Here is a 26,091-nt window from a genome sequence, read left to right as displayed (position 1 = left end):
CCCGTCCTTAAGATGGGGTCCGTGATAACCAATAGCTAGGGTTATTGGATGGATTAGATGAAATCATGTTCCCCTAAAATCTAACCTCCATGTGGTAAGTGTTAATAATTAAGAGCCTCCCCCCAACACAGACACATACCCCGCCACCCGCCGCTGTCCAAGGAGCAGAGGGTTGGAGCTTGCCCACGGGCTGTGGGGTCCCTGGCCTGCCCCATCACTCCACACTTATCCCCTAGGATATCCTTCCATGACCTTGGTTCTCCTTAAATGCCCTTCTGGCAGGAAGGGAAGGGGAGAGGCCCACGGCCATAGTTAAAGGTTTTTTTCCGTGAAATCCAGCCCAATTTAATCCCAGGACTAGCGGGCCTCTGGAGGGGAGCCCCAGGGCCCCCTGCCACTTCACCTCCAGGCTCAGAAGCTGCATGAGGGGGACCCATCCCATCTCCCCTGCCCGCAGTCCAGCTCACCACCCTCGCGCAGGGCACCCCAGCCCGTGATCCAGCAGTGCAGGCCCGGCTCGAAGAAGTGGGAGCGCGCGGGCAGGCAGACGGGGTGCACGGAGGCCGAGCGCACCACGGGGTGGTCGAGCTGCAGCAGGGCCACGTCATAGTCGTGGCTGTCCTCCTCATGGTACGGGTGCAGAAGCAGGCGGCTCACCTTGAAGGACACCTCACCCGGCCAGCGAGCGCTCTGCCACACTTTGCCCAGGAACACGGTCCACAGCGCCGGGGATGCCATGCTGAGGGCAGCGAGGGGGACTCGCTCAGCGGCCGCCTCCCCGATCCCATCCCAGATCCCTAGGGTAGCCAGCTTCCCCCCCGGGACACCAGCCTCCGACCCATCCCCGCCCTGCTCTGGAAGGCCAGGCAGCTGGTGGTACGGTGTTCAGTGTTGGCCCTGAGCCCTCCTGCCTGGGTTCCAGCTCCAGCGTCATCCCTCCCGAGGTGTGTGTGCACCTCTCTAGGCCTCAGTCACCCCATCTGCAAAATGGGAATAGTATCATCTACTCATATGTTCCTGGGGGGATTCAATAAGACCGTGTATGTAAACAAACTAGCACAGTGCCAAGCATTGGCAGATCATTCTCTCCTTTTTTTCTGTGCACTTTATAGATGGGGCAGCTGGGAACGCCCTGAAACTCGCTGGTCCTCAGGAAGAGGGGGAGGGAGTTGAGTGTGGAGGAATTGGCAGAGACTGGGCTGTGCAGACCCCTGGAGGCCGGGTCAGCATCCAGGTCTTTCTCTACCTTGTGGGCAGTGGGGAGCCAGGGATGAAGTGAAAGAAGCTGGGTAGTCAGACCGCACCCAGAAGGGCACCCGGGCACCTGGGCAGAGGATGCAAAAGGGAACTGGGCTCTGGGCTGCCGGGGTGACCCAGGGGTAATGGTGGCAGCGTGGACAGGCAGTGGCTGAAGATTCTCCAGACCACTGAGAGGGCTTGCTGCCTCGCTGAGTGAGGGGAGGGGGTGCCCTGGTGGCTCCAGGCCTTTGGCAAGGACTGTGTAGACCCAGGACAGAGGAGAAGGTGTGGGGACAGAGTCCAGAACTGGCCGTGCTGGGGGGGGGGGGGTCTGGGACACCAGACATCAGGCTAGGGGTGGAGAGTGGGTGCTGTCAGCCCACCACGGAGATGAGGAAGATGTCTGTAGGGCAGGGTGAGACGTCCCTTCTTGTGGGTTTCTCTGCCCCAGGTCACAGACAGGCATGCCTGGAGGAGGGGGTTTATGGCCTATGACCAGGTCAGGCAGTTCTGTTTTCTGCTGTCCCCCAGTGTCTAGCACAGCCCCTGGCACATAGTAGGAGCACAACGAACGTAGTTGAATGGATGAATGAGTAAATAAATGCATCACTGACCCAGCTGAAAGCAAGATACCAAAAGTAGAGCACAGAGAGGTCAAGCAGCCTCTCCAGGGGCACAGAGCGTGCCCGCGGTGGAGCCAGGGCTGAACCCAAGTGTCGGAACAGCCAGTCTGAGGGGCTTCCCACCGCCCTCCCCTCTGTCTGCTTAGGTTTCAGACACACCGTCCCCCGTCACAGCCTTCCCTACCCCACGTCTCGCGGCCCACGTCCCCGCGCCGTCCCCCTCACCTGTCCTCCTGGAAGCAGTGGGCAGCTGTGATGACCCAGCGGTCAGCGATGAGGGCCCCCCCACAGATGTGTCGGCCCCGAACCTGGAGGCTGGCCTGCCAGGGCCACTCGCCCTCCGAGGACTCGACCCCGCCCACGATGCGGCCCGAGGGGCCCTGGAGGCCACAGTCTAGGGGTGGAGGAGGGGGCAGGGATGGACAGAGGGCGAGCGGCCGCAGAGAAACAGACACAGAGAAAAAGAGAAGGGGGAGGCATGAAGGGCGAGCAGAGGAACGACACGAAGGGGACAGGGAAAGAGAATGAAGGGGCGAGGGAGGGAGAGAGGCGGGCAGGACCCACAGCAGGGGGCAGAGGCGGGGTAGAAAGAGACTGATGGACAGACGATGAGCTCTCCCTCCAGCTCCGCAGGGGGGGTACCTCCCTCGCTCCCACGCTGGTGGAGGGGCATGCCCCCAGGGCTCACCGCAGTACTGCTCGTCCGAGCCGTCCTTGCAGTCGGGGTGCCCGTCGCACTGCGGGTTGGGCTTCTTCACACAACTGCGGTCCTCACACTGGAAAGTGAAGGTCCCGCAAGGCACCCCTGGAATAGAGGGGGTGGGGGCAGGGCTTAGAGGGTGGGTCCCTGAGCCCAAAGGAGCCTCCAAAACAAGGCCAGGGAAGACAGAGCCTGGAAGAGGCCAGGAGGCGACCGGGGAGGGGTCTCTTGACCCCACTAAAGGGTTCCCTGAGGCTTCTTTAAGGTCCCCTAAAGGCCATGTCCCCTCCGCACCCCTCGCCCCCCACGCTGGTCTGTTAAGAGAAGGCAGTGTCTCCCCTCTCAGACCTGGGCTCCTGACCGTAAGATTATGCCTCCCTCCAGGTATGGTACCTGAGGGCAGACCCGTGCCTCCACTTTCAGCCCAGTGAGGCTCCCAAGAGCGTGGGTCTGCCTCTCCCATCAGACTGAGCTCCCCTCCCAGCCTGGCAGCCCTCCAGGCCCTGCCCCACCCAGCCACACAGCTGCACCTCGCCGCCTTCACCGTGAACAGCTTCCGCCTCCACAGTTTTCGCCTGCTCTCCTTTCCTTCGCTACTTAAATTTTACCTCCCTTCAAGGACCAATGGACAAACCCGTAGTCAGAGAGATCCATGGATGCGTGGATGGAGGATGGAACAATGGACATACACAGAGGCAGTTGGGTAAACCAGTAAGTGAGTAGATTGATGGCTTAGCGGATAGGGAGATAGGTGGTTGGACAGGCCGATGGATGAGTGAGTGAGTGGATGTATGAATCAATGGACAGACAAGATGGTTGGGGAGACCAGAAGATGGATGGATGGATGGATGGACGGACATATAGGCATACTTATAAATGGGTTGGGAAGCATTTGGACAAGAGGGCAGAAAGCTTTGCGGAAGAAGCATGCAGAAGGGCTGGGCTATCTGGCTGAGCCCGTTCTTCGGATCGCCTCTAGATACCTGGTCGTACCCCGCCCTACCTTCCTGGCACAGCTCTTCATCACTCCCATTGAGACAGTCAGGCTGCCGGTCACAGACCCTGGACAGTGAGATGCATGTGCTGTCCTCTTGGCACTGGAATGTGGCTCTGCAAACTGTATGAGGACACAGGGAGGGGACAGGTGGGAGGAAGCCAGAGGCACCGGGCTGGGACTTGGCACTGCCTGTGACTGTGCATTGTACTGCACGTCATGACCACAGATCTCTTTCTCAGCTACTTTACGCCTGAGTGTCACAGCAACCCTGTGAGATACTCCATTTCATCGGTGGAAACAGAAATGAAGTGACTTTTCCAAGGTCACCTGGCTGAACCGGAACTCGATGCCAGATGTTCTGGTTCCAAATAGGAGGCACCTTCACGAGCAGGATAAGAGGATCGGCGCAGAGGCAGGCACACCTCCCTTCCCTCCTGCTTCTCTCCCCACATATGTAAAACTTTGATGGGATGCAGGTGGTCTGGGGAGATCAGACTGGAACAGGCTGTACTGATGGTGACTCTGGGAGCCAGAAGCCAGGATTCAGAGGCAGAGGTATTGATCCAAGGGAGCCCTGGCCCGGGGGCCATCAGGGCCCTGAGCCCCTTCTGCCAGGGCTGGGCAGTGGTGAGCACAACCTCAGGAAGAGTTGGCAGCTCCAGTCTGAACCCCTGCGGTGGAGGACCCCACTCGGAGGAGGCAGATAAAGGATCCTCTCCTTGGCCAACCTGGGTCTGCTGGGCTCTTCTTGATAGCCTTCCCCCTTCCGGTCCTACCCTCCCTCATCTGCTCTGTTCCTTCTTGGATGGCTGTCCTGGCAGAAGGCTGGTGGGGATGGCCTGGTGGGGAGAAGCCCTGAGCTGGGAGTCAGGACACCTGGGTCCCAGCTTGTCCCTGTCACTGCCCCACTGGGTGGCCCTCAGTCTGTGCTTCCACCGTGCCATCTCAGCACCGCGAGGGAGCCGTACTTCCTGGCTGCTTCTAATGGGAGCTGCCTGTGTGGGGCGGGTTTCGAAAGGGTGGGCTCAGCCCAGCACAGAGGTGAGGAGAGAGGAGCGACGGGGTGGGCGGGCAGCTCACCACAGTTTCTCTCATCCAGGCCGTTGGGGCAGTCTTTGATCCCGTCGCAGGCAGGCACACAGAGTCCATTCACAGAGCAGAGGAACTCTCCGGGGCAGGCTGGACAGGGAAGGAGCCATTAGGACACGCGTCAGCATGAAAACACGTGCAGACACGAGGCACCCGTGTGCTCACGTGTGTACCCACACGCCTGTGTACACGGTCCGTGTGGACATACATGTCCGGGCACATGCACACAGCACACACTCGGGTAGGTATGAGTGTATATACCTCATGAACACGTATGACTGCCTTGCACACGTAAGCACACACAAAGCTGCATATGTTCGCGCACACACACACACACACACACTCCTTTTGACCAGCCTCTTGGCGCCTCCAGGGACAGCTCAGAGGCAGAGAGAAGCTGCGGGCGCTTAGGGGGTCCCCGCCCCAATCCCCAGCCTGCCCACACTCACGATCTGACTGGTTGTACAAGCCGTAGTGCACCTGCACGCCGGGCCCGGTGAGGGAGATCTGGGACGTGAAGTTGATGGTGATGCCAGCAGTGGCCACCACAGGGATCCTCTCGGCGTAGGGCTGCAGGGTGCGCAGGCCACACAGCCTGGGGGTGACCAGAGACAGACTCAGGGCCACACGGTCTGGTCCAAGGCAAGGGACAGCCTGGGTCCCCGTGTACAGACAGGGCAAGGACAGGGCAGTCGGAAAGGAAGGGGGAGCCACAACCCCAGCCCACCCCCACCTCCTCTGTCTTGATTTCTCCCTTGGGTGGCCACTCACCCCCAGAGTCATCTAGAAAGCAGCCTGGCTATGTCACTCCCCTGCTCAAAAACCTTCAATGGCTCCCCATTGCCTGCAGGATAAAAGTTAACGTCTGGACTCTAGTTCCAGTCACCTAGGAGCTGTAAGAGTCTAGCGAGTCAGAGTCCCTCTCTGAGCCTCACTTTCCTCCCTTGTAAAACAAGGGAAATTATCATGTCTGTCGACCTGACATCTGACAAAAGTCTCCAATGTGTCAGTGGAAGCAACAGTCCTTGACTGGTCTACTCTCCATAGACTGGAAGGGATGTTCCTCTTGTGCTCGGTGTGGAGTGAGAAGGCAGCCTCGCTCCCCATTCAGGCCGTTCCCTCCCACTGAGAAGCCTCCACAGCCCTGGTGGCTTCCCTGTGACCCTCTGGGCATGAGGGAGGCACCAGTCCCGCTCCCACGATCAGCAGTGCCATGCTGATGGGCAGCACCTTCTCCGTGAGTGGCCACACTCGGGTGGGACCACCCCCCAGCTGTGGGAGCACGCTCACATCCCTGTCGGACACCCCCGTCCCCATCGATCACGCTCTCGTTCCCACAGAGCAGGTGGAATTCCCCGCAGAGCGCAGGTAAGAATCCTCCCGACTCCAGGGTGAGGGGCACGGCGCTCATCCCACACGGTGCCTGGTCACACCTGGCCTTACAGAGCAAGAGGCCATGCTTTCATGGAGCGGGCGCAGCCACGCCCCCCAAGCAGCGGGACCCTCCTCAGAGAGCAGCCTGGGGTTCCCTGCCTTCCCAGGCGGGACACCCCCAACAGAACAGATGGGTTGGCCCCATCAACTCCTAGGAATGTCTCCCACAGGGAAGGGAGTATCCTCACAGAGCAGACAGGAATGCCTTTACAGGTGAGGGAAACACCCAGAACATGGGTGGAAAGGTCTGCAGACAGAGGTGAAAATGCCCCCAGCAGAGAAGGTAGGAGGAAGTCAAGAGAGCAAGTGGGAGTGCCCCAAAGCATGATGGGAACATCCCACAGCAGATGCAGCAGCCCACAGAGCCAGAGGCCAGAGGCTTCCTCAGAACTTCCAGAACACGGCAAGCATTTAATAGTTCAGTAATAGTTGGAGGTCCCGTTGCATGGGGATTTTGAGGTTCTCACAGCAACTCCACCCTGTGAGGAGGGATTGTTCTCATCCCGCTCTCCAGATAAGGCTCAGGAAGGGAAGTGCTGAGGTGGACGAGAAGCCAGCCTCCTCGGGACCCAGGAGGCCCCACCCAGCCTGCACTGTGGGGAGGTGCACCCTGACCGTCACTGCCACATGAGCTCTAGGGGCTGAGCCCTCACGTTCCCCATGACTCCCCTCAGACCTGGCCTAAGGTTTAGTTTCCCCATATACTGTTTGCCTGCAGTGATATTCTTGCCCCCATACCAATAAAGAGTTCTCAAAGTATGGTCTGGGGACCACTTGGGGTCCAGAGTAAAAATTATTTTTATAATAATTCTCAGGTATCATTTGCCTTTTTCACTCTCTTCTCACACAAGGTAGAGTGGAATTTTCCAGAGCCTATGTGATTGATGTGTAACCCATTGAATGCGGAAGCAGGTGTGGGGATTCATTTGTGGTCTACTAATCCAATTATTAAAGAAAGTTGCAAAACTGTAAAACGGTGATATTATTCCTCGCCAAATGTTTTTATTTTGGGAAATATAATTAATTTTTCATAAAATATGTCCTTTATGTTAAAATGTAATGGGTTTCTTATTATTTTAAATGAACTGATAAATATTTTAAAATGTTCTCGGTTTTCATTTCTAATACTGTAAATATAGGTTAAAAATATAGTTTTTATACAAGGCATAAAACTCTCTGGGGTGCTCCATAATTAAAGAGTATAGAGGGGTTCTGAGATGGAAAATTTTGAGAACCACTGCTCTGCAGCCCAGGGGGACCAGAGCGGGATGAGGTGCCACCAGGGGGCGCTCCTGAACAAGCCTCGTCCTTATCCTTTTAAAACTAAGGAAGCAAGGGGGCGTTGTGGTTTGTTTTTAAAGTAGATAAACAAATGCTATCATGGATTACTATCCCCAGAGAATTGCCCTGGAGAGTGGACAGGGGATCTGGGGGCTGGGAAATACCAGGCAGGGGGAAATGAGGAACCAGGTGCATTCCTGAATAAGGTTCAGGGGCCTGGGGCACCGTCCCCAGACAGTCACGGGAGACTGTGGAGAGAGGCAAGGAACCGGAGCTGGGTTGGAGGGCAGTGGAATGTTTCAGTTTATAAGAATTTGAGGGCTGCGTGGTCACCTCAAGCCTTGGCCAGAGGCTCTAAGACACCAGCGTCAGCCAATAGGACATTTCTCTACTGGCATCCAAGAGAGGATTCCAGGATCAGCCTGGTACTCAGGAACTGCTCAGCCTGGGCAGCATTCAGTTCTCACCCTGGAGGCCTGGGGCAGACAGGAGGTGGCAGAATTTCTGGGGCGAGGCTCTTCATTAGCAGGAGCCAGAAAAGAGGCTGTAATCTGGCGACTCAGGCTGAATCACTCAGCCCGAGGGTGATCTGCTTAGCCTGTGCAGTATTAAAAACTGCTTTTCAAATGCAGTTGCCAGCTAATTTCACATAACATCTTAGATTCCTGCTTCTGAAAAATAAGCCCTAGAAACACTGGCTGGAAGTGATCGGAGGCTGCCCGAATTAGGCAGGGCACGTGTGGCCCAGCTAACCAGGTTCCTCCCGCCCTCCCTCTCCCCCACGCAGCCTGCCTCAAGGAACTACGCACGCACTGGCCTGGCCCCTTTGCACATCATCATTTCTGGTTCTTGCCGAAGTGCCTTCTGCGTGAGGGTTTGCGTCCTCTGGCTCTCCAATCCCTCCCCATCCACCAAATGCTGCCGCCTCCCCCCAAACCCTGTCCAAGGCGCACCAGAAGTCTGAAAGCTGTGGAGTCCACATCTCTTCTCAGCTACAAAGTGCTGGGGGCCTGAAAGCACATTTTTGCACCGGGGCTGCCTTGCGCTTTCTCACTTTTCTGGATTTGGAGAATTTTCCTTCTTGCCTCACCTAGACAGTAAGCAGGGATCCGGTCAACCTTGCATGTCAGCAACTCTACACAGGGAGGAGTTCAAGAAAGATTGGATGGTAGATGGATGGATGGATGGACAGAAGGAAGGAAGGGTGGGTTGGTGTATTGATGGATGGGTAAATGGATGGAAGGAAGAAAGAATTGGTGGATGGATGGACGGATGGATGGATGGATGGATGGAAGGAAGGAAGGATGGAAGGATGGATGGAAGGATAGATGGATGGATACACACATACATGCATTCCCTTCCCTAAAGACAGGTTAAATGGGAAAGACAGTCAGCAAAGACAAGCACTAAAAAAAGGGAGGACACCAGTCTCACTTGGTGGCCAGAGCGGTGGACCTGAAGCTGCAGAGCTGAGGCTGAGGCTGGGCTCTGCCACGTGAACCAGCTGTGTGACCTTGGGCATCTGGCTCAACCTCAGCAAGCTCCCATTTTCAAGTCTGTAAGATGGGGTGATAGCTCCCTTGTAGGGTGTTTTATGGCATGCGTGAGAAATGGTTTCTTTGAAAACCAGCTGCTATCGTCGGGCTGTGAGCTCACCAAGGGCAGCAGCTGGAGCTCCTTCTTCCTCATCGCCAGCACCCGGCAGTGCCCGAGGAGGCTCTGTGGCCGCCCAGGGGATCAAAGGAGCAGAAGGGCCGCCCCATAGCCAGGCCGGGCCTGAGGGGCTCCAGCAGGCCTGAGGAGCCAGGGGCTCTGCCTGTCCCCATCGGTGAAGTGGAAATGGTAGCCGGATTTCACGAGGTCAGCTCCCTGCCCCGCCCCCAGGCCACTCAAAGGGCCTGAGGCCTCTGCTGGGGAGAAACTGGGTAGAAAACAGGGAGGTAGGGGGAAGGCAGAAAGGGCTCAGGGGAGTGAGGTGACAGTGCCCAAGGATGCCCCGCCCGTGGGGGAACCCGCCCCAGCCTCTCCTCATCGCTGTGCTGGCACCTGAGGGGTGAGACACCCTCTCCCCACACCCACCCTCTGTCGCTCCTCGTCAGTGGCCATGCTGGGCCCCAGGACTGTGCCTCCCCCTCCCTACAAATCCTGTGCCTCGAAATCTACACCCTTCCCCGGACCTCTTGTGTCTTTGCCACCCACACAAGCAGATTTTCCAACAAATGCTTATTCAGAGAATTTCCCAGCAACTACATAGGCTGCTGGTTATCAAAAAAGATCAGAACTAGAGGAAATGGTTTGTCCGGTGCTTACAGTCTGGAGGTACACCTCTGCCTTCCCTTCCACCCTCAGACACGGGCAGGAGCCTGGGGGCAGGGGGTCACGAGTCTCCACCGCGGGACCCCGGACCCTTAACGAAGGTCTGAGAAGTCAGGGATGGGACTTCCCAGGCTGCTCTCGGAGCCGACGAGAGGAGAGCCCCAGAAGCTGTCCGTCCCCTCAGCGGGATGCCAGTACGTTAGTCGGGATGGCTCGGCCAAGGGAGGGAACAGCTGGCACAGCTGCTCGGAGGCTCTGCAGGAAGATTCCGCTTGAGTGTGAGCGCACAGATGAGCACGCGTACGTGCATGGATGTGCGCACACAGGCCCGCACGCCGCCGCACACGCTCTGGATCACGCTGCCTAGCTCAACTCCGGTTTCTCTAGTTACGAGCTGGGTGACTTTGTGTGAATGTCTTTGCCTCTCTGTGCCTCAGTCCCTCATTGGTCTATGAAGGAGGCAGTGCGGGGCCTGCTTCCTCACCAGGTTGCTGAGGGTGACGGAAACGGCACCTGAGCTCTGGGCCTGCCTGGTGCAGAGCCCAGAGCCGGTTACGAACTCATGGCCAGTGCCTTCTGGAGCTCCTGCCCATCCCGGCCTGCAGGAGCCGGCGTCCTCCACCCACGATCTCACTTACTCCTCCCTGGATGGGGACCTGCTGCTTGCCCACTTTTCAGATGAGTTACCTGAGGCTGGGAGGGGTGAGTCCTTGCTGAATGGAAGGAGAGGAGCCAGGGTTTGAACACTGCTGTGTCTCATTTCAACAGCTAAGCTCTTTCCACCTCTCCAGCCCAACTTGGAATGACGTTTCATTAGGAGCTAATAAACACAACTTATTGGAAGACATCTTTCTGATGGGTAAATAATAAAAAGTTGGGGCCCTGGACCCTGGGCAGGCTTAACCCCCTTGTTTTACAGATGAGGAAGGGGGTGTACCCAGAGTTACATGCAGAAACCAGGTAACCAGACTACCCCAAGCACATCTTCAACCCCCCCAACAGGTGAGGGAGGCTTGGGAAGAGAGAGGAGGGGGTGGGAGTGCCAGGTCTTGTCAAGCCTCACCCTCCCACCCCACCCACAACCCAGCTGCACCCTGGTCCCTCGCCACCACTTCAAAAGTGCAAAAAGACAAGGACAAGAAGCCAAGTCTTTAGTCCTCCCTAGACCTCAGTCTTCCCACCTGTACAATGGGTGAGGGTAGGGCTCGATGGTCAGCCCAGCCCACTTTCTATAGCTCAACGGTGCTTTGAGACAGTGGGGAGGGTGAGACCCCTCCAACCCCGACAGACTCTGTCACAGTGCCTGAAATTTCACCATTGCACTATCATTCCTTCTGATGAAGACTCTCCCCATCTGTGGTCCACACTTGAAACCCAAGGGTAGCTCATGAAGTCCCAGCACCCAGTGCCCACACCTTTGCCTGACCCTCCTGGCTACGTCAGGGAGGCAGGAAGAAGGCCCTGCAGGGGGAGCACGTTATGGACCACCGTGTGTCCTGCTGTTCATGGCTAGTGGTGGGCACGGGAGAGAGGCCCTGACTGCGGACCCACCTGGGTACCACTTAATCCCACTGAGCCTCGATTCCCTTCTCTGGGAAATGGAATGATGATGCCTCTGACATCACAGGCTGTCGGGCCATGAACTGATGCCCTGTGCTGAGCACCAAGCAGGTGGAATGGGGCGCCTGGTGCCAGGGCCTGTCTCCCGGCTAATGGAAGAGCCATGGCGCTGGGGGCTAAGTGTGGGAGCATCAGACCCAGGCCCTTCTCGCCCCTTCCTAGCCCCTCGCCGAGATATCAGATTCAGCTCTGGGGTTGAGAGGGTGGCGGGAAAAAACGTTATCATCACGTGAAGAACACTCTCAGGGTCACTCTGGGCTCCTGACACTAGGGGGTGGGCCCAGCCATCCTCAGTCTGGGAAGCCCCCAGGCAGGTGGGGAGGGGCCCTGAGGGAGCACCACAGAGGATCAAGGGCGCCAAGCCCAGAAATGCCACCCACATGCTGGGACCCGTGGGACAAGATGCCTTCTGCTCTCCAAAAAGCACTGGGCCGGAGTCACACCACCTGACATCATCCCCAAACAGCACAGGCCTGAACTCACACCCTTGGCATGTCTTCTTTTTCCTTTTAATCATGGTCCCTGATAAATTGCAAAATCCCTGGAAAGGATGATGACGAGTCAACGAGCATCCCTGTCCCCTTTTGTCTGGCAGATGCTTCTCAAAAGGATCAACCGATAAGCAAAATACAAGCGTTGGACTTCCCTGGTGGCGCAGCGGTTAAGAATCCGCCTGCCAGTGCAGGGGACACGGGTTCAAGCCCTGCTCCGGGAAGATTCCACATGCCACGGAGCAACTAAGCCCGTGCGCCACAACTACTGAGCCCGAGTGCCACAACTACTGAAGCCTGCGCACCTAGAGTCCATGCTCCGCAACAAGAGAAGCCACCCAATGAGACGCCTGCGCACTGCAAGGAAGAGTAGCCCCCGCTCGCTGCAACTACAGAAAAGCCCGCGTGCAGCAACAAAGACCCAACGCAGCCAAAAATAAAAAATAAATAAATAAATTTATATATTAAAAAAAAAATACAAGCATTGGTGAATGTGGACACCAACCCCAGAATCCAAGAATTCCAAAGTCCTAGAACTTTCCAATTTTAGTGTACTGGAATCTTGGATACTCAAAATCTGTGAAACCAAGAAATCGAGAACCTTGCATATTAGAATCCCAGCCTCCGTTAGACCCCTAGGAGCTCAGGGTTGGAAGGCGAGCAGAGGCCCAATCTGCTACTAGATGGAGAATCTTCTCTTCAGTATCTCTGGACCGCAGGTGGGGAGGGGTCTCCCCAGATCTGCAAGGCTACTTTGAGATCCCTTCTCTCTCCCCAAGCCTCTGTCCCCCCTGCAAAAATGGAGCCATGGGAGGGTGTCCTTCTGCTTTCCCTCCATGCCCCCAACTCCCCTCCCGCCCCGTTATCCCCTGTGCCTGACCCATCCTCCCTGCCTCTAAGGGACGCTCCCGCACAGCATTCAGACACAGAGCCCCTCCCATTGTAAATATCCCCTCCCTTGAATGCCCTAGTTCTCTCCTTCACTCCCCAGACCAGGGAAAGCGCATCTGCACTGCCTCCACTCCCTGCTTCCCTTGCAGCTCTCAGGACCAACAGTGGCCCACAGGGTGCCAGCCGCAGTGGGCATTTCCCAGCCTTCATCCGACTGATCAAACTGCAGCACGCCGACCAGAGGATGGCCTGGCCACGCTGTGTCCTGCCCACCTCCCCAAGGGACTCAATTCTTCCTCAGGAACTTTGTCACCGGGGGGCCAAGGGCAGGACAGAGAGCAAGGGCTGGCGCCCCACAGGGGGCACGGGTGACTCAGGGTGGCCCTGGGAAGCGGTCGGGTTAGCAAAAGCAGCACGGGCGCTGGCTCTGCAGCTTCACAGCCGGGAAGCCGCTTGAATGTGGCCAACAGCAGGGAGCGGGATAAGGCAAGTGGTGTCTCCATTTGCACTTGTGTGGGTTTAGGGAAAGGCACCCTAGCACTGCTGAGTCCTGTAGCTCTGCATCATCTCACTTAAGGATTTGGGGTGACAGCACCCAAGGAAATGAAACCATTTCACTCTAACTAGGACCAACATCCAAGGTGGCTGACGACAAATGTGTGTCTGAGACTTCTGGGTGGCAGGAGGGGAGGCTGAGGCCTGGGTTGGGGGCCGGGACAGGGCAGGGACTGGATCAAGGGTGAGGCAACGGGCATGATGCCCCTCTGAGGTCCCAGACCTGGGCTCCCGAGGGGGGTTACCTGCAGGGACAGGAAGGGGGTTCCGGGCGGGTACCTCCGGTTCTGGATGGTCCACTGGCCTTGGGTGCACGGCATGTCGTATTTCTGCCTCCGCAGAGTGTACGCATCAAACCAGAGGGCCAAGCCGTAGTCCAGGGAGGGCACCTGGGACAGAGGAGCCAGTCACCAGGCGGCCACCTCCCAGGACAACAAAGCGGGGAAGGGGCCTGCCAACACAGAGTGCCAGCTGGGGCTGAGGTCTGTCAGTCACTCAGCAAACAGGCGTCGCCATGGCAACAGAGCCATCCCACCCGCCCTGGAAGGATTGGTACCCAGAGCTCAGCCTGTGGGTGCTTCAGCAGAGGCGGGACAGTGCTCCCCCCCCAGCTGGGATCCCCGGAGGTCTATAGGGTGCTCTGGGAAGAGGGTAGGTGGGCTCACCGTGAGGTGCCAGGAGCAGTGGGTGCTGGGTGAGTAGTAGCTGGGGAAGTACGGCGTGCTGAGGACGCCCTGCAGCTCCAGCCGGCCTTCCAGGGTCAGATTCACCTCACAGGCTTGGCCCGGAGAACAGAAGTTACACAGGGTGCCTTGGACCCACCCCGCTGCACCTGCCAGCAGGCGGGGGGCAGCTGAAACCCATGCCCCCTACTGCCACTAAACAGTACAGCCTGATGACTGAGTGTGAATGTGTGACCTTGGGCCTCAGTTTCCTCATCTGTGAAACAGGGACAATGACAGTACATACCTCATAGGGCAGTTGAGTGGATTAAACAGACGTGGTATGTAGTAAGTGCTCAATAAATGTTCGCTGCTGACATCAGCTGTGCAACCCTTCACGGTTTACTGAATGTGCTCACTGCTGCGCCAGCCTCACAGTTACGGGGGCTGGGGAGGGAGAATCGCTCCCCTTTTCAAAGATGAGGTTTGGGGAAGAGGAGCCACTTGGCTGACGTCACACAGTGAGAGGGCGAGGCATGGGCAGCAGGTGTGTTCCCAGCTAGCACAACACCTTCCATGGAAGTCAGGGGCCCTAAAGCCCCCATTCCCTCCCCGTAGAGCTATGTCAGAGACGTCCATGAGAGTGGGCAGCAATGGCACCTCTTTAGCTCCAGGGACTCCCAGGGGTCACCTGTGGACCTGGGCCACCAGCAGGAGACCAGTGGGGTGGACACCAGGGGACGGAGGGGAAAGCCGGTGGGAAGAGGCAGACTGACGGCAGAGGCAGGGAGAGGCTCTTTGTGTAGTTCCTGTTTGCAACCCTCCCTTCCACTGAGCCCAGGACAGCCCAGGACAGCCAGCCATCGGGTGTGAAGGGTGGGACATGCTCTTCCTGAGAAAGGGGGTGGAGGAGGGGGAATCTGAAGCAGGAGGAGAGTGGGGGAGTCTCAGTGGGGCAGCCTGGGGGACCCTTTCCCAAGGAATGCTGTGAATCGCCCTCCCCTGAGCCATCTCCAGGGACGACTGTGTGGTTGGCCTTTGGTGTGAGAGGGTTGTCTGGTGGACCCCATGCTCCAGGTTCAGCCAGGGTGGGTGCAGAGGGAAGAGGGGGCAGGGGAGGACAGAGAGAGGAGGGCAGACAGACAGTAACCTCAGGAAAGAAAGAGTCAGGAAGAGGGCAGGAGAGAGAATGAGGGGGAGATGAGGGAGGGCGGGAGAGAGGGGCAGGGGAGGGGGTGAGGGAGAAGGTGGGGGAAATGGAGTGAGAATAGAGAGAGATAAAGGGGGTCCAGGGGTGGGGGTGAGGTTGGAGAGCAGAGGCACTTCCAGAACCTTCCCTCCCCCATCCCATCCCCAACCAGAGCAAAGAAGGTGAAGGCAAGCCCGAGGAGCACCCCTGGCTTCTGCCACTGTGCCCCTCCCATCCCCTAGGGACCCCTGACCCCTCACCCTGGAAGGCCACGGGCTGCACGGAGAGCACGAAGGGGTCATAGTAGCTGTGCAGGCCCTTCTTCCAGACCACCGCCATGATGGCGCCCGATGCCAGGACCTCCACCACGGGCTCCTGGCGACTGCAGCCATAGACCCTGGTGGGACAGAGAAAGGCGGCGACAGGGGAGGCAGGGTCTGAGACGGGCATCAGGGAGGGCAGCGGGTTTCCGGGAGGAGCAGAGGAGGAGGGATTGGCAGCCTATATATCTGGGTCTTCGGCTAGTCTGCTGTGTGGCCTCAGGCAGGTGTCTGACCGTCTCTGGCCCAGGGGGCTGACTGGAGGCCCTGTAAGGGTCAGGCCAGCTCCTCACGGGAGAGAAGCCAAAAGGTTACCCAGACTTCTGGAGCTTACAATTCGACTGTGATGGCTCATTCCAGGCCCATAGCACCCCTCCACCCCCTCAGAATCCCTGTGACCCCTGAGTGCCCAGTAGGCAGACCAGACTGGCACTATACCCGCTGGCTGGCCACACATAACCCCTGGCCCTGTTCTGGGCTGGAACAGAGAGAAGACAGATGTGCGGTCTGGTGATCCCTTGAGCACCCCAGGATTCTACCCAGAGCCTGCCATGGGGGAGGCACAGAGGAAATAGCAGTATCTTAGAATTCTAGACTCTTAGAGGAATGTCAGCCCTGAAAAGGCTTTTCAGAGATTGTCAAGGTCAACCGCTTGGTTGCCAGGTGGGGAAACCCAGGCTCACGAACGTGCCAAGGCCCCACCCTGGGTCCACAGCAGAGACAGACCCACGCTAGGCACTGCCTGTGACGGCGTCTGGCGCCCCTGCCGTGTCCATGCCCATGGTCGGCCCATCTCAGGTGGAGTGCTCCCGGCTTCCCTCTCCCTCACTCTTTGCCAACATCTGCCAAACTTCCCCTTGCCTCCGACAGAATTCTCTGGAGCCCTTGCTAATCGGTAGACCAATGCCCAGAAAGCTAATAACCCTGCTTCCCCCGGAGGGGGCACGCCAGCATCCAGCTGCGGGGTACTGCCTGGCCGGCGCCGGCCCTGGAGCTCTGGCCTTGACCGATGGGAGTGGACGGCCACGTGGGGGGCTGCAGGCACCCAGGGAAGTGCGAGAAATCCAAGCACAGCCTCAAAAACACCACCCACAGCAGCCCTGGCAACACTGGCCACTGTGGAGGGAAGACCCAGGAGGGTCCTGGTGCCCCAGGGTCCTGGGAAGGGGCATTTCCCCTGGCCTCCGCCTGCCCAGGCACTGGTCCCCACTCCGCTGGCTTGATCTCACTGCGGGGGTCGGGGGGAGGGGTCCACCCTGAGGTACCAGGCCCTCCCCGCCTCCACTGCTCCTCCCCTCCAGGAGGTGGGAGGTAAGATATTCGGATTAAGGGGGACCTGAGGTCGCCTTTAACGGTTTCTTTTAATATTGGGGATTTCTTTTATTTACTTAGCAGCTGAGCCCTTGTTGTAACTAAAACGAGGTGAAAGTTGGTGGAGGCCCCACCAGCTCCCCCCGCCCTCCAACCCCGCCCCCGCGTCTTCCCATTACTACCAAAGTCCCCCCTTCATGGCCTGGGGTGCAAGTCTGAGGACCTCCCCAGTCTTGTCTGACCCATCATTTTACACCTTCTCCAAGGGTCTGAGACGGAGTGAGCCACTTGTTGCCACCATGAGTAGGAACAGAGCTGAGCCGGCAGTCAGGTCCCCTCTGCAACAGCAGGCTGCAGGGGGGCACTTGGAGAAGCCCCAGGGAAAGCGCTGAAGCGTTCCCACCCTCATCAGTCCTGGAAATGAGCTGTGTCTGGCTTCTCTGGGCTCCCCAGAGCCCTCCAGGAACCCAGCCCACGCACACGCCAGATTGCGGTCAGCAGGTGTCAGGGCTGTGGGGGGGGCGGGGGGAGGGCTGCAGATGAGAGCCAGCCTCAGACCCTGGAGAGCCAGAGAGGCCCCGGGGGAGGGGGCCGGGGAGAACCTTCACCCAGCTCGCCCTTCAGGACTGCCCTTGATCTTGAACATGCAGGTCCCACCCCCATCCCGAAAGCTGGAAGCTGGGCGCCTGAGAAAGACAGAGGAGGCAGCAGCCGGGTGCCCCAGGGTGTCCCCTGACCTCCTACAGACCTACTCCCCTCTCCCACCCAGTGGGGGGGGTGATCAGGCTCCTGGAGGCCAAGGCCATTTCCAGCCCCTTCCTGGTCTCCCCACAGCCCACCACCTGCCCGCCTTTTGCATTCCATGTCATATCCTAAAGCCCTTCTCCTCTGCTCAAGAACTTTCTGTTAGTTCCTCACTTAGCAAGTATTAAAGTTCAGATAGCTCCTGGCATTCCATGCCCTTCGTTACTCAGCCCCAACTCGACTATACATAATGATAGTAGTAATGGATAGCTACTGGATGTTTAATGGATACATTTAATGTATGGTAATAATGGACAGCATCGCTATGTGTGAGGAGCCTGGCCCAGCAGGTCTGATTTAAATCCTCACAATAGCCCTGCAAGGTAGGCATGGCTGTGCACCCATTTTACAGGTGAGGAAACTGAGGCGCAGAGAGGCAAAGTAACTTGGCTTAGAGCACACTGCTAGAAAGCAGTAGAGTATGGTTGGAAGTCTGGGGCTGCCAGACTCTGGAGCATTCTAACAAGATCACGTCGCCTCCCAGAGCTGACTTTAGGGGTCATCTAGTACACCTGTTTTGTTACAAATGGGGAAACTGAGGCTGGGGGAGGGGAAGGGGATTGCTCACAGCACACAGCCTTTTCCAGTCTCCTCTCACCATCTCCCTCTGGGCTGGCCTCACTGTCTCCCGGATACCAAATACCAGGGCCTGGGGTCACACAGCCCCTTGTCTCAGAACACTGGGTGTGGCTTTGACCCCACACCATCACCCCCTTCCCAACCTTCCCCCCACTGCCCTCCCAGGGACTCACGAGGTGAGAAGCCTCCTCTCGAGGGGCCCAGCCACATCATACATGGCCAGCCGGTCCCGGCAGTCAGCCAGCATCCACTCCAGCCGGAGCTTGAGCATGAGATCCTCGGGGCCCTGCAGGTGCCACAGGCAGCTGGAGGCCAGGGGGTCGGGACCCTTCAGCCGGAGGACCTGGCCCTGGCCCACGTAGCTGTAGCGGTAGCAGCCTGGAGTGGGGAGAGGGACAGGCCCCCTGACCCCTGTTAGCTGGGAGGAGAGACCCGCAGTGGGCCCAGCCCTGTCAGGTCCTCACCCAAGCAGGGGTGGGGCGGGGAGAGTAGCTGGATGGGGGTCAGCCCAGATATGCTATATCCCAGCTTTCTGTTTCCCTACTGCTCCATCCCCAGCCTCCTCAACCATGCACTCATTCATTGGTTCATTCATTCGTTCCCTTAGCACTCACTGAGCTCTCCATGCCAGGCGAGTGCCAGAGAAAGGTCCCGTCACTTTCCGGGAGCAAGGAGAGCAGCAGGGAAAGATGCAGGCCCTGGGCGGAATAGCTCAGAAGTGAGGGCTCCCAGGGAAGTCCTGGGAGGTCACAGAGTAAGGAAAGGGCTGCAGGCCGGCGCGGACAGGGGACTTTGAGTCAGGAGGGCAAGTGGGAGGAGGCAGGCAGGACCCAGATCACGCCCAGGAGAGAAGCCTTTTCCTCCTGCGGCCGTGGGAGCCATGGAAGGTTAGGCAGGGCTGGGACACGGTCGGGCTTGGATCACAGACTCCCCTGGCTACTGGGAGCAAAGCTGAGGAGGCCGGGAGGCCAGTGGGATGGCCGAGCAATAAAGGGAGCGGGATGAGGGCTTCATTTCAGGTGGAGAGAAGGGAGTGTGTTCCAGTGGGGCTGGGAGGCAGCCCGGGTAGAGGAAGTGAGCGCAAGCTAGTATGCTGCCATAAGTATGTCGTTTAAACGTCATCATGAGCCTGTGAAGCAGGGAGGATGGGTGCTCTGCCCGGAAGCAGTAAGGATTCGGGAGTAAGCCCCGGATGCGGGAGGCAGCCTGGTGTGCGGGGAGTCCAGACGCTGCGTGGTCGTCCCGGCACCACCTCCTATCAGCTGCGTGCCTCTGGGCCAGTCACTCAGCCACCCTGAGTTCTGTCAAGTGGACAAAGTACTAACCCCTGTCCCACCTCCTTCTCTGTGTGGTTCTGAGGACCAGGAAGGGAATGGAGGTGAGCGAACAGGCTTTGCTCTGATGCTGCTGCCTCTTGCTCAGCGCCCTCTTCCCTGGCCATCCTGACTCCAGCTGGGGAGCCGACCTCCCCAGGGAGAGAGCTCTGACACCTGCAAGGGGAAGGGTCAGGACCCCTGGGGAAAGGTACCTGGCTGTTCCTAGGCGTTTATATTCTTTAAATCTTGCTCCAAGGTGATGCTTTGCTTTTGCCATTTTAATAATTACTTTTTTTGTGAAGCAAATTAAGTAGAGAGGGATGTGCTGGTCTCTGTTGATAATCAGAAACATCTTTGGGGAGGCTGGGCGAAAGTAAATGAAACGGCCTTCTGTGTTCTCCTCACCTGGCCCCTTCCCCGCTGGACCTGACAGATTCCTACCTACCCCCCAATCCTGAGTCTGTTGCCCCCTCCTCCATGAAGCCTTCCAGGAGCCCCCGGTCAGGAGCAACTCCTTCCTCCCTCTAGAAGCACATCCCTTCCTCTGCTTTGGCTCACAGCCCCTGTGCATCTCCCTCATGGGGCTCAGAGCTCCTCCGAGGGCAGGGGTGAGGACACGGTCAGCTGGTGTCTTCAGAGCAGGCATGGGGCCTGGCATGGATAAACTGCCCCAAAAGCCCGTTTAAAGGACTTGAATTGTCATCCTCGCCCCATTAGGCATTGCGCTCCAGGAGGGCAGGGGCTCTGGACATGCACTGAACTAAATAAGGATCATGATAAAGCAGCTGCCAGAAACCTGGGGACACGTGGACACCCGGCACAGCCAAGGGCAATGGAAAGGCCCATTCCAGACCAAGGGTCAGAGCAACATGGGCACCAATGCAGTGTTAGATGATAGACAGATGACAGATAAGCACAAGATCTGTTTCTCGTGCTCTCCTTTGGACACAAGGAGGGAACATCTTCATCAGTGAGTTAAATAAATCTCTGACACGTGCTCATATCTTTGTATGAGAATATCATGATTTCCAGTGTTTGAAAATCGTCCTTTGACTCCACCACCTCCATTCACCGAGGAAATAAGCATGTGACCAGCCACATGGGAGGAGAGGAAGGTCAGAAAAGGTATAACCAGGATTTTAACTCTGCCTCCCTAGGTAGTCTAGGAAGAATCTGGGAATTTTGGAACTCATGCTCAGAGCCACAGGGTACAGTAGCCTAGGTGATGCACTGCACAAGTGCAGGAGTCTCCAGTCACACAGACCATAATGTGGGCAGTGCCCCCTGGCGTTGTGCAGCATGGTGGCCCTGCTGGTGCTTTGCTTCCCGGGGTTCAGTGGGAAGACTGGAGCCCCTTGGAGAAAAGCAAGGTGACTCTAGCAATAGGGCATGGGGGTGGGGTGGGAGGAGAGGGCAGATTAGCCTGGCTGGCTGAGAAAGGGAAGGAAAAGTTGGAGGGAGTATCCTTGAATGTGACAGAAATATCTCCCAAAGACCAAGTTTTAAAGCCAAAGTGATTGATATACCTCGAATTGGCAAGATTATTTTCTACCATCAGTGGAAATGGTAGATTGTGGGCAAATGGAATTCCATGATAGAAAAGTAGGGTCACATTGATGTGCAAATAAATCTGCTACTCGCTCACCCCCCCACACACACGCAACACACACACACTTTTGTACAAGAGACACACACACACACACACACGTGTTCACATGTGCACAACACCTCCTCCCCTCCCCCCCACAAGCCCCCAGTCTCGCTCAGGACCCATCACTGAGGCCACCGTGGTGCCCCCTGGGTAACCCCAGACCATGCCTCCTGCACCCATAGAAGCCATGTGGACCCCTGACACTCAACCAAACCAAGGAAAACACCAACTCAAAAGGAAAGTGGGGAGGAAAAACCAAAGTCGCGTACCCAGCGTGGAATTCAGTGCAACTATGTCTTTCACGCTGGCTTCTGTTAAAAGGAAACAAACAAATAAACAGATCAAAAATAAATAAATAAAATGAAATACAAAATAAAAATAGAAGAGACTATCACAGCCAGCCTGTCTGACTGCCCACCCTCCCCCATGCCCCCGCCCCTCAGTCCTGGCTTCTGGCCACTCAGTGGGGGGGCCCATCCCCGAGAGCATCCCAGCCCTGGCAGCAGCCTTCCCAGGCCTTGCCAGACCGTCCCACGTTCCCTGTCCCCAGTACTGACCCAGGATCACCAGGCCCTCGGGGTCCACCTCATACTCGGCCCTGTAGGGAACAGGGGCCGAGCTGTTGGCCGTGGACAGCAGCTCCTCCACCAGCAGGGCCCGCACCACCTCGGGGCTCAGCATCGGCCGGCGGTGCTCGGGGATTTGGAGGATGAACCAGAAGAAGCAGGTGAGCGGTCCCTCCCTGATGTGGCAGCAGTGAGAGGGGCTGGGGGCGGAGCCTGGACTTTGGGCCCCGCCCAGCACCCTGCTCCTGATGGGAGCTGGGGGAGGACACCAACTGCGGCTCATGCGCATTGAGCGCTTACTACTTGTCCGGGTCTGCTCTCCACTATCACTTGGAAGTCTCCTAACAACCTCTGAGGGAGGGGCTCTCAACAGCCCCATTTCACAGATGAGAAAACTGAGGCACGAGAGGTTAGGTTGTGTGCCACGGACCCTGTCATAAGTGAATGGGACAGCTGCCTACCACTCCTCCGTGTCCTCACCTGATACCCATCAGGCCGTTGCTAAGGGCGCCACGGCCACTGTCTAGGGTAATCCCTACCACACCATTGTGCCTATTCTCCAGATGAGAAGCCAAGCTGGGTGAAGGGAGGTCACATGCAGGAAGCCAAGTTTCCTCTCCGTGCCTCAGTTTCCCCATTTTAAAACATGAAGCCACTGCCTCAGAAGCCTACAGTGTCTTTCATTCTTTGAGTCTAAAGTTCTAGCAGGGGCCGGTCGTGGGGCCCGGGCGACTCACCCAAAGGAGTAGACGGAGCTAGAGTTGTAGTAAGTACCCAGGCAGGTGCTGGCAATGAGCTCCTTGAGCTAAAAGGAGGGGAAAAAAGCAGAGCCCCCTGGTGACCCTCTGTAGAAACCCCCTCCTGCCCTGAGATGCCCTTTGCCCCTCCCAGCAGCCCTGCTTGACAGAGGAGCCTATGGGGTAGAGAGGCTTGCCCACGGTCACACGGTGGGCAGTGGCCATGCCAAGAAACAAACCTCATTCCATCTTTTTACCCCTCCCCCTACACCCGGGCACTGCCCCTGACACCTCCACGTCTACCAGCTCTGACCTCAGTCAGACCACCAGTGGCCTCTTCCCCTCATCAAAAGTCACTCCTCGACTCTGAGAAGCCCCACTAGGCTCCCGAGTCCCCTCCTCAGCCCCAGCCGCCAGCCACGGGAGCTGAGCTGGCTGGTCTTCGCACGTGTTCAGTGGCAGTGCCACTGGCAGGGTGGAATGGCAGGACTGTGGGTTCTTAAAGCACTCTGAACGGCGTAGAGGTAACGTCCACACTCTCCTCTCTCATTTCAACCCCACGACAACCCTACAGACAGACACTGTTGTTATCACTCCACTTTACACGAAAGGAAAGAAAGCCTTGGGTGGGTCTCCCAGAAGCGGGTCCTGAGGCAGGCGGTTTATTTGGAGGTGATTCCAAGGAACACCAGTGGGGAAGACAGATGGGCAGGGAGGGAAGGTGCCGGCCAGAGCTGTGGCAACTGAGGTGCCATCCAACGGGGACCTCTGAGAGACTGCGGGGGCATCTTCAGAACTGCTCCCACCAAGGGCCAAGGGAGCCGGGGTATTTATCCACCTTCTCCATCTCTCACGTCTGAGGGCTGCTGCTGGGAATAACTCCTCAGCACTTCCGGCCCGCCCTTCAGGGTGCTGTCCTGCGACCTAAGAGTGGCAGGTGCTGGCCATGGGAGACCATCCCCAGTGAAGTAAGCCATTGCCCGGCAAGAGAGGGTGTGTGAGTGGGTCCGGGCAGCATCCCTGCACTGCCCTAATTTCCTAAGGTCATGCTTCTACTAAGTGGCACAATCAGGATTTAGTCCTAGTGCATTTGACCCCAGAGCCCGCTACCTTTCCCACCGCCCTACACCACCTCGTTTCCATTGTGCCTGGAACGGGGCTCTGATCCCAGTGAGTGTGTTGGGTGGACTAACCCACTGGCTTGACGTGATCAGGCCCCTCCCCTCTCCCTTCTTGTCCCCACCATCCTTCCCTCCCATCCCCGCAATCCTTCCTACCATCATCTGAGCTTTGGTGGTTTCACTGCGGAAGGCACTGGACTCCCGGCGGGCGAGGTCCTGGGAGAAGTGACGATTGAGCACACGGAGGCTGCCTGAGTACACCTGGCTGACCGTCATCTCCGCCTTGTGCCCTACCCAGGAAGAAAGCAGCAAAGTTAACCAAGGGAACAGATGGGGACGGCTCCTGTGTCCCCCACACCTTCTTCTGCCACCCTGAGCCCCCAGCTCAGCCACCAGCATCCTGGGCCTCCAAGGCACCACCACCGTCATCATCATCTTTGTCATTGTCATTCAGAGTTTGTGTAGTGACAAACGGGTCCCACAATGCCAGGGAGGAGAGAGGCCAACTGATGAATGGTGTCCCAGAGGCTCCCAGGCAGAAGCTGACATGGTGATCAGTCCAGGACATAGATGCCAAGAAACCCACATGGGCCCAGCAGGTCAAGTCCTTGGTTTAGCACCTCTGTGTTGTCCAGCGGGTTGTCCAGGTGGCACCTACTATGTGGGGTACACTAATAAACCAAGACAGACGGGTCTCCCTGTGTGGAGCTGACAGTAGTGGGTAAGGCAGATGTTCCCCCAGTAACCATACAACCTGTGGGATTCATATGCCAGCAGCGTCTTGAAGAGGCACAAGTTGCTATTGAGGGGGGGACATGGCAAAGAAAACCTGGGCCAGGGTGACCCTCCATCTGAGCTGGGAGGAGTGGAGAGTAAACTGGGAAGAGGGGAAAGAGGGAAGTACCTTCAGGGCAGCAGGAATAGCACGTGCAAAGGCCCTGCGACAGAGGGATCATGGCAAGGACCAGGGCCAAAAGCCTGTTTGGCTGGAGCAGTCAGATAGGGGGAGGCATAATAAAAGATTGAGACATCAGCAGGGCAAGACTTTGGTCTTTCCCTCATGAGCAAGGGAAACCACGAAAGGTTTAAAATCAGGGATGATGTCATCAGATTTCCGTTTTGCAAAGATTGTTTTGGCTGATGTGAAGACAATAGATCCACGGCCCAGGGTTTATACCCCTATTCAGTCATTTATTCATTCATTCAATAAATATTTATTGAGAACCTGCTATGTTTAGGGACTGGTCTAGAGCACTTGGGAATATACCAGTATAACAATGAACAAAATAATCAAGAAAAAACAAACCTGTCCTTCAGAGATTGTAGTCTAACAAGAAAGACAGACTATAAACAACAAACATAGGACATAACACGTTAGAGATGTAAGTGGTGTGGAAATCAAGAGCTGGTGTGGGCTGCAACTTGGAGGCCAGAGAAGAGGGAGATGGTATCAGCCATGTGGATGTTAATCTATGGGACGAGCATTTCAGGCAGCAGACCGGCAAGTGCAAAGGCCCTGAGGCAGGAGCTTGTCTGGATGTTTGAGGAACAGCAAGAAGTGAGCTAGGGGAGAGCAGGAGGAGATGACATGGGGGAGGGGGAGGTCATGTAGGGCCTTGCAACCCTGGAAGGACTTTGATTTTTGCTCTGAGTGAGACAGGAGTCCTGGGAGGCTCTAAGCAGAGACGTTAGATGATTTGATTTGCTTTGTAAAAATATCCCTCTGCCTTTGTGTTGAGAACAGGCTCTAAGGAGGCAAAGGCAGAAGCAGAGAGAACTACAGGAGGCTCCTGCAGCCGTCAAGTGAGAGTGGTCTGGGGGAGACTGGACCAGGCTGTGCAGTGAAGAGGGAGAGAAGTGATTGGAGTCAGGGTATGTTTTGGGGTTAGAGAGGACCAGGTTTGCTGGTGGCAAATTGGGGCTGGGGAGTAAAAGAAAGAGAGCAGTTAGGGGAGCAACAGGAAGGATGGAATGGCCACCATCTGGGATGTTCTCTCCATTTTTTTTTCAATTTTAAAGGATTTTCTTAGGCCACTATTTTTATTTATTTATTTATTTATTTATTTTTTGCGGTGCGCGTGCCTCTCACTGCTGTGGCCTCTCCCGTTGCGGAGCACAGGCTCCAGACGTGCAGGCCCAGTAGCCATGGCTCACGGGCCCAGCCGCTCCGCAGCACGTGGGATCTTCCTGGACCGGGGCACGAACTTGCGTCCCCTTTATCGGTGGGCGGACTCTCAACCGCTGCGCCACCAGGGAAGCCCTCTTAGGTCACTATTGATGATACCCTAAAGTTATATACCATTTTCTCAACATCTCGAACTTCCAAAAATCTCATATATAAACACACATTGCCTCTGAAACATGGAAAATCAATAGTTCAATATCATTTTATATTAACAACTGGTAAACATCAATTAAAAATGAAAGCCCCGGGGCTTCCCTGGTGGCGCAGTGGTTGAGAGTATGCCTGCCGATGCAGGGGACACGGGTTCGTGCCCCGGTCCGGGAAGATCCCACATGCCGTGGAGCGGCTGGGCCCGTGAGCCATGGCCACTGAGCCTGTGCGTCCGGAGACTGTGCTCCGCAACGGGAGAGGCCA

At 57.0% G+C, this 26,091-nt stretch overlaps 1 protein-coding gene across 3 annotated transcripts in view; it reads right to left on the bottom strand.

Annotated features, from left to right (window-relative positions):
• The window catches only part of TMPRSS6 (transmembrane serine protease 6), a 36,709-nt gene that overhangs the window by 2,031 nt on the left and 8,587 nt on the right, over positions 1-26,091 (bottom strand). For all 3 annotated transcript variants that reach the window (XM_032646236.1, XM_032646237.1, XM_032646235.1), the window contains exons 3-16: positions 23,649-23,782; positions 22,372-22,439; positions 21,626-21,810; positions 21,338-21,379; positions 18,275-18,479; positions 15,348-15,484; positions 13,902-14,014; positions 13,516-13,625; positions 5,098-5,243; positions 4,640-4,738; positions 3,566-3,679; positions 2,551-2,667; positions 2,088-2,256; positions 468-739 (exon numbers count right to left, since the gene is read on the bottom strand). In XM_032646236.1, the coding sequence (XP_032502127.1) occupies positions 468-739; positions 2,088-2,256; positions 2,551-2,667; positions 3,566-3,679; positions 4,640-4,738; positions 5,098-5,243; positions 13,516-13,625; positions 13,902-14,014; positions 15,348-15,484; positions 18,275-18,479; positions 21,338-21,379; positions 21,626-21,810; positions 22,372-22,439; positions 23,649-23,782 (1,911 nt within the window). The remainder of the gene's footprint in view (positions 1-467; positions 740-2,087; positions 2,257-2,550; positions 2,668-3,565; positions 3,680-4,639; positions 4,739-5,097; positions 5,244-13,515; positions 13,626-13,901; positions 14,015-15,347; positions 15,485-18,274; positions 18,480-21,337; positions 21,380-21,625; positions 21,811-22,371; positions 22,440-23,648; positions 23,783-26,091) is intronic.

Source organism: Phocoena sinus, chromosome 10 (genome assembly GCF_008692025.1).
Source record: "Phocoena sinus isolate mPhoSin1 chromosome 10, mPhoSin1.pri, whole genome shotgun sequence".
Lineage (NCBI taxonomy): Eukaryota > Metazoa > Chordata > Mammalia > Artiodactyla > Phocoenidae > Phocoena > Phocoena sinus.
Note: the sequence above shows the minus strand (reverse complement) of the source record. Positions and strands in the feature narration are given on the sequence as shown.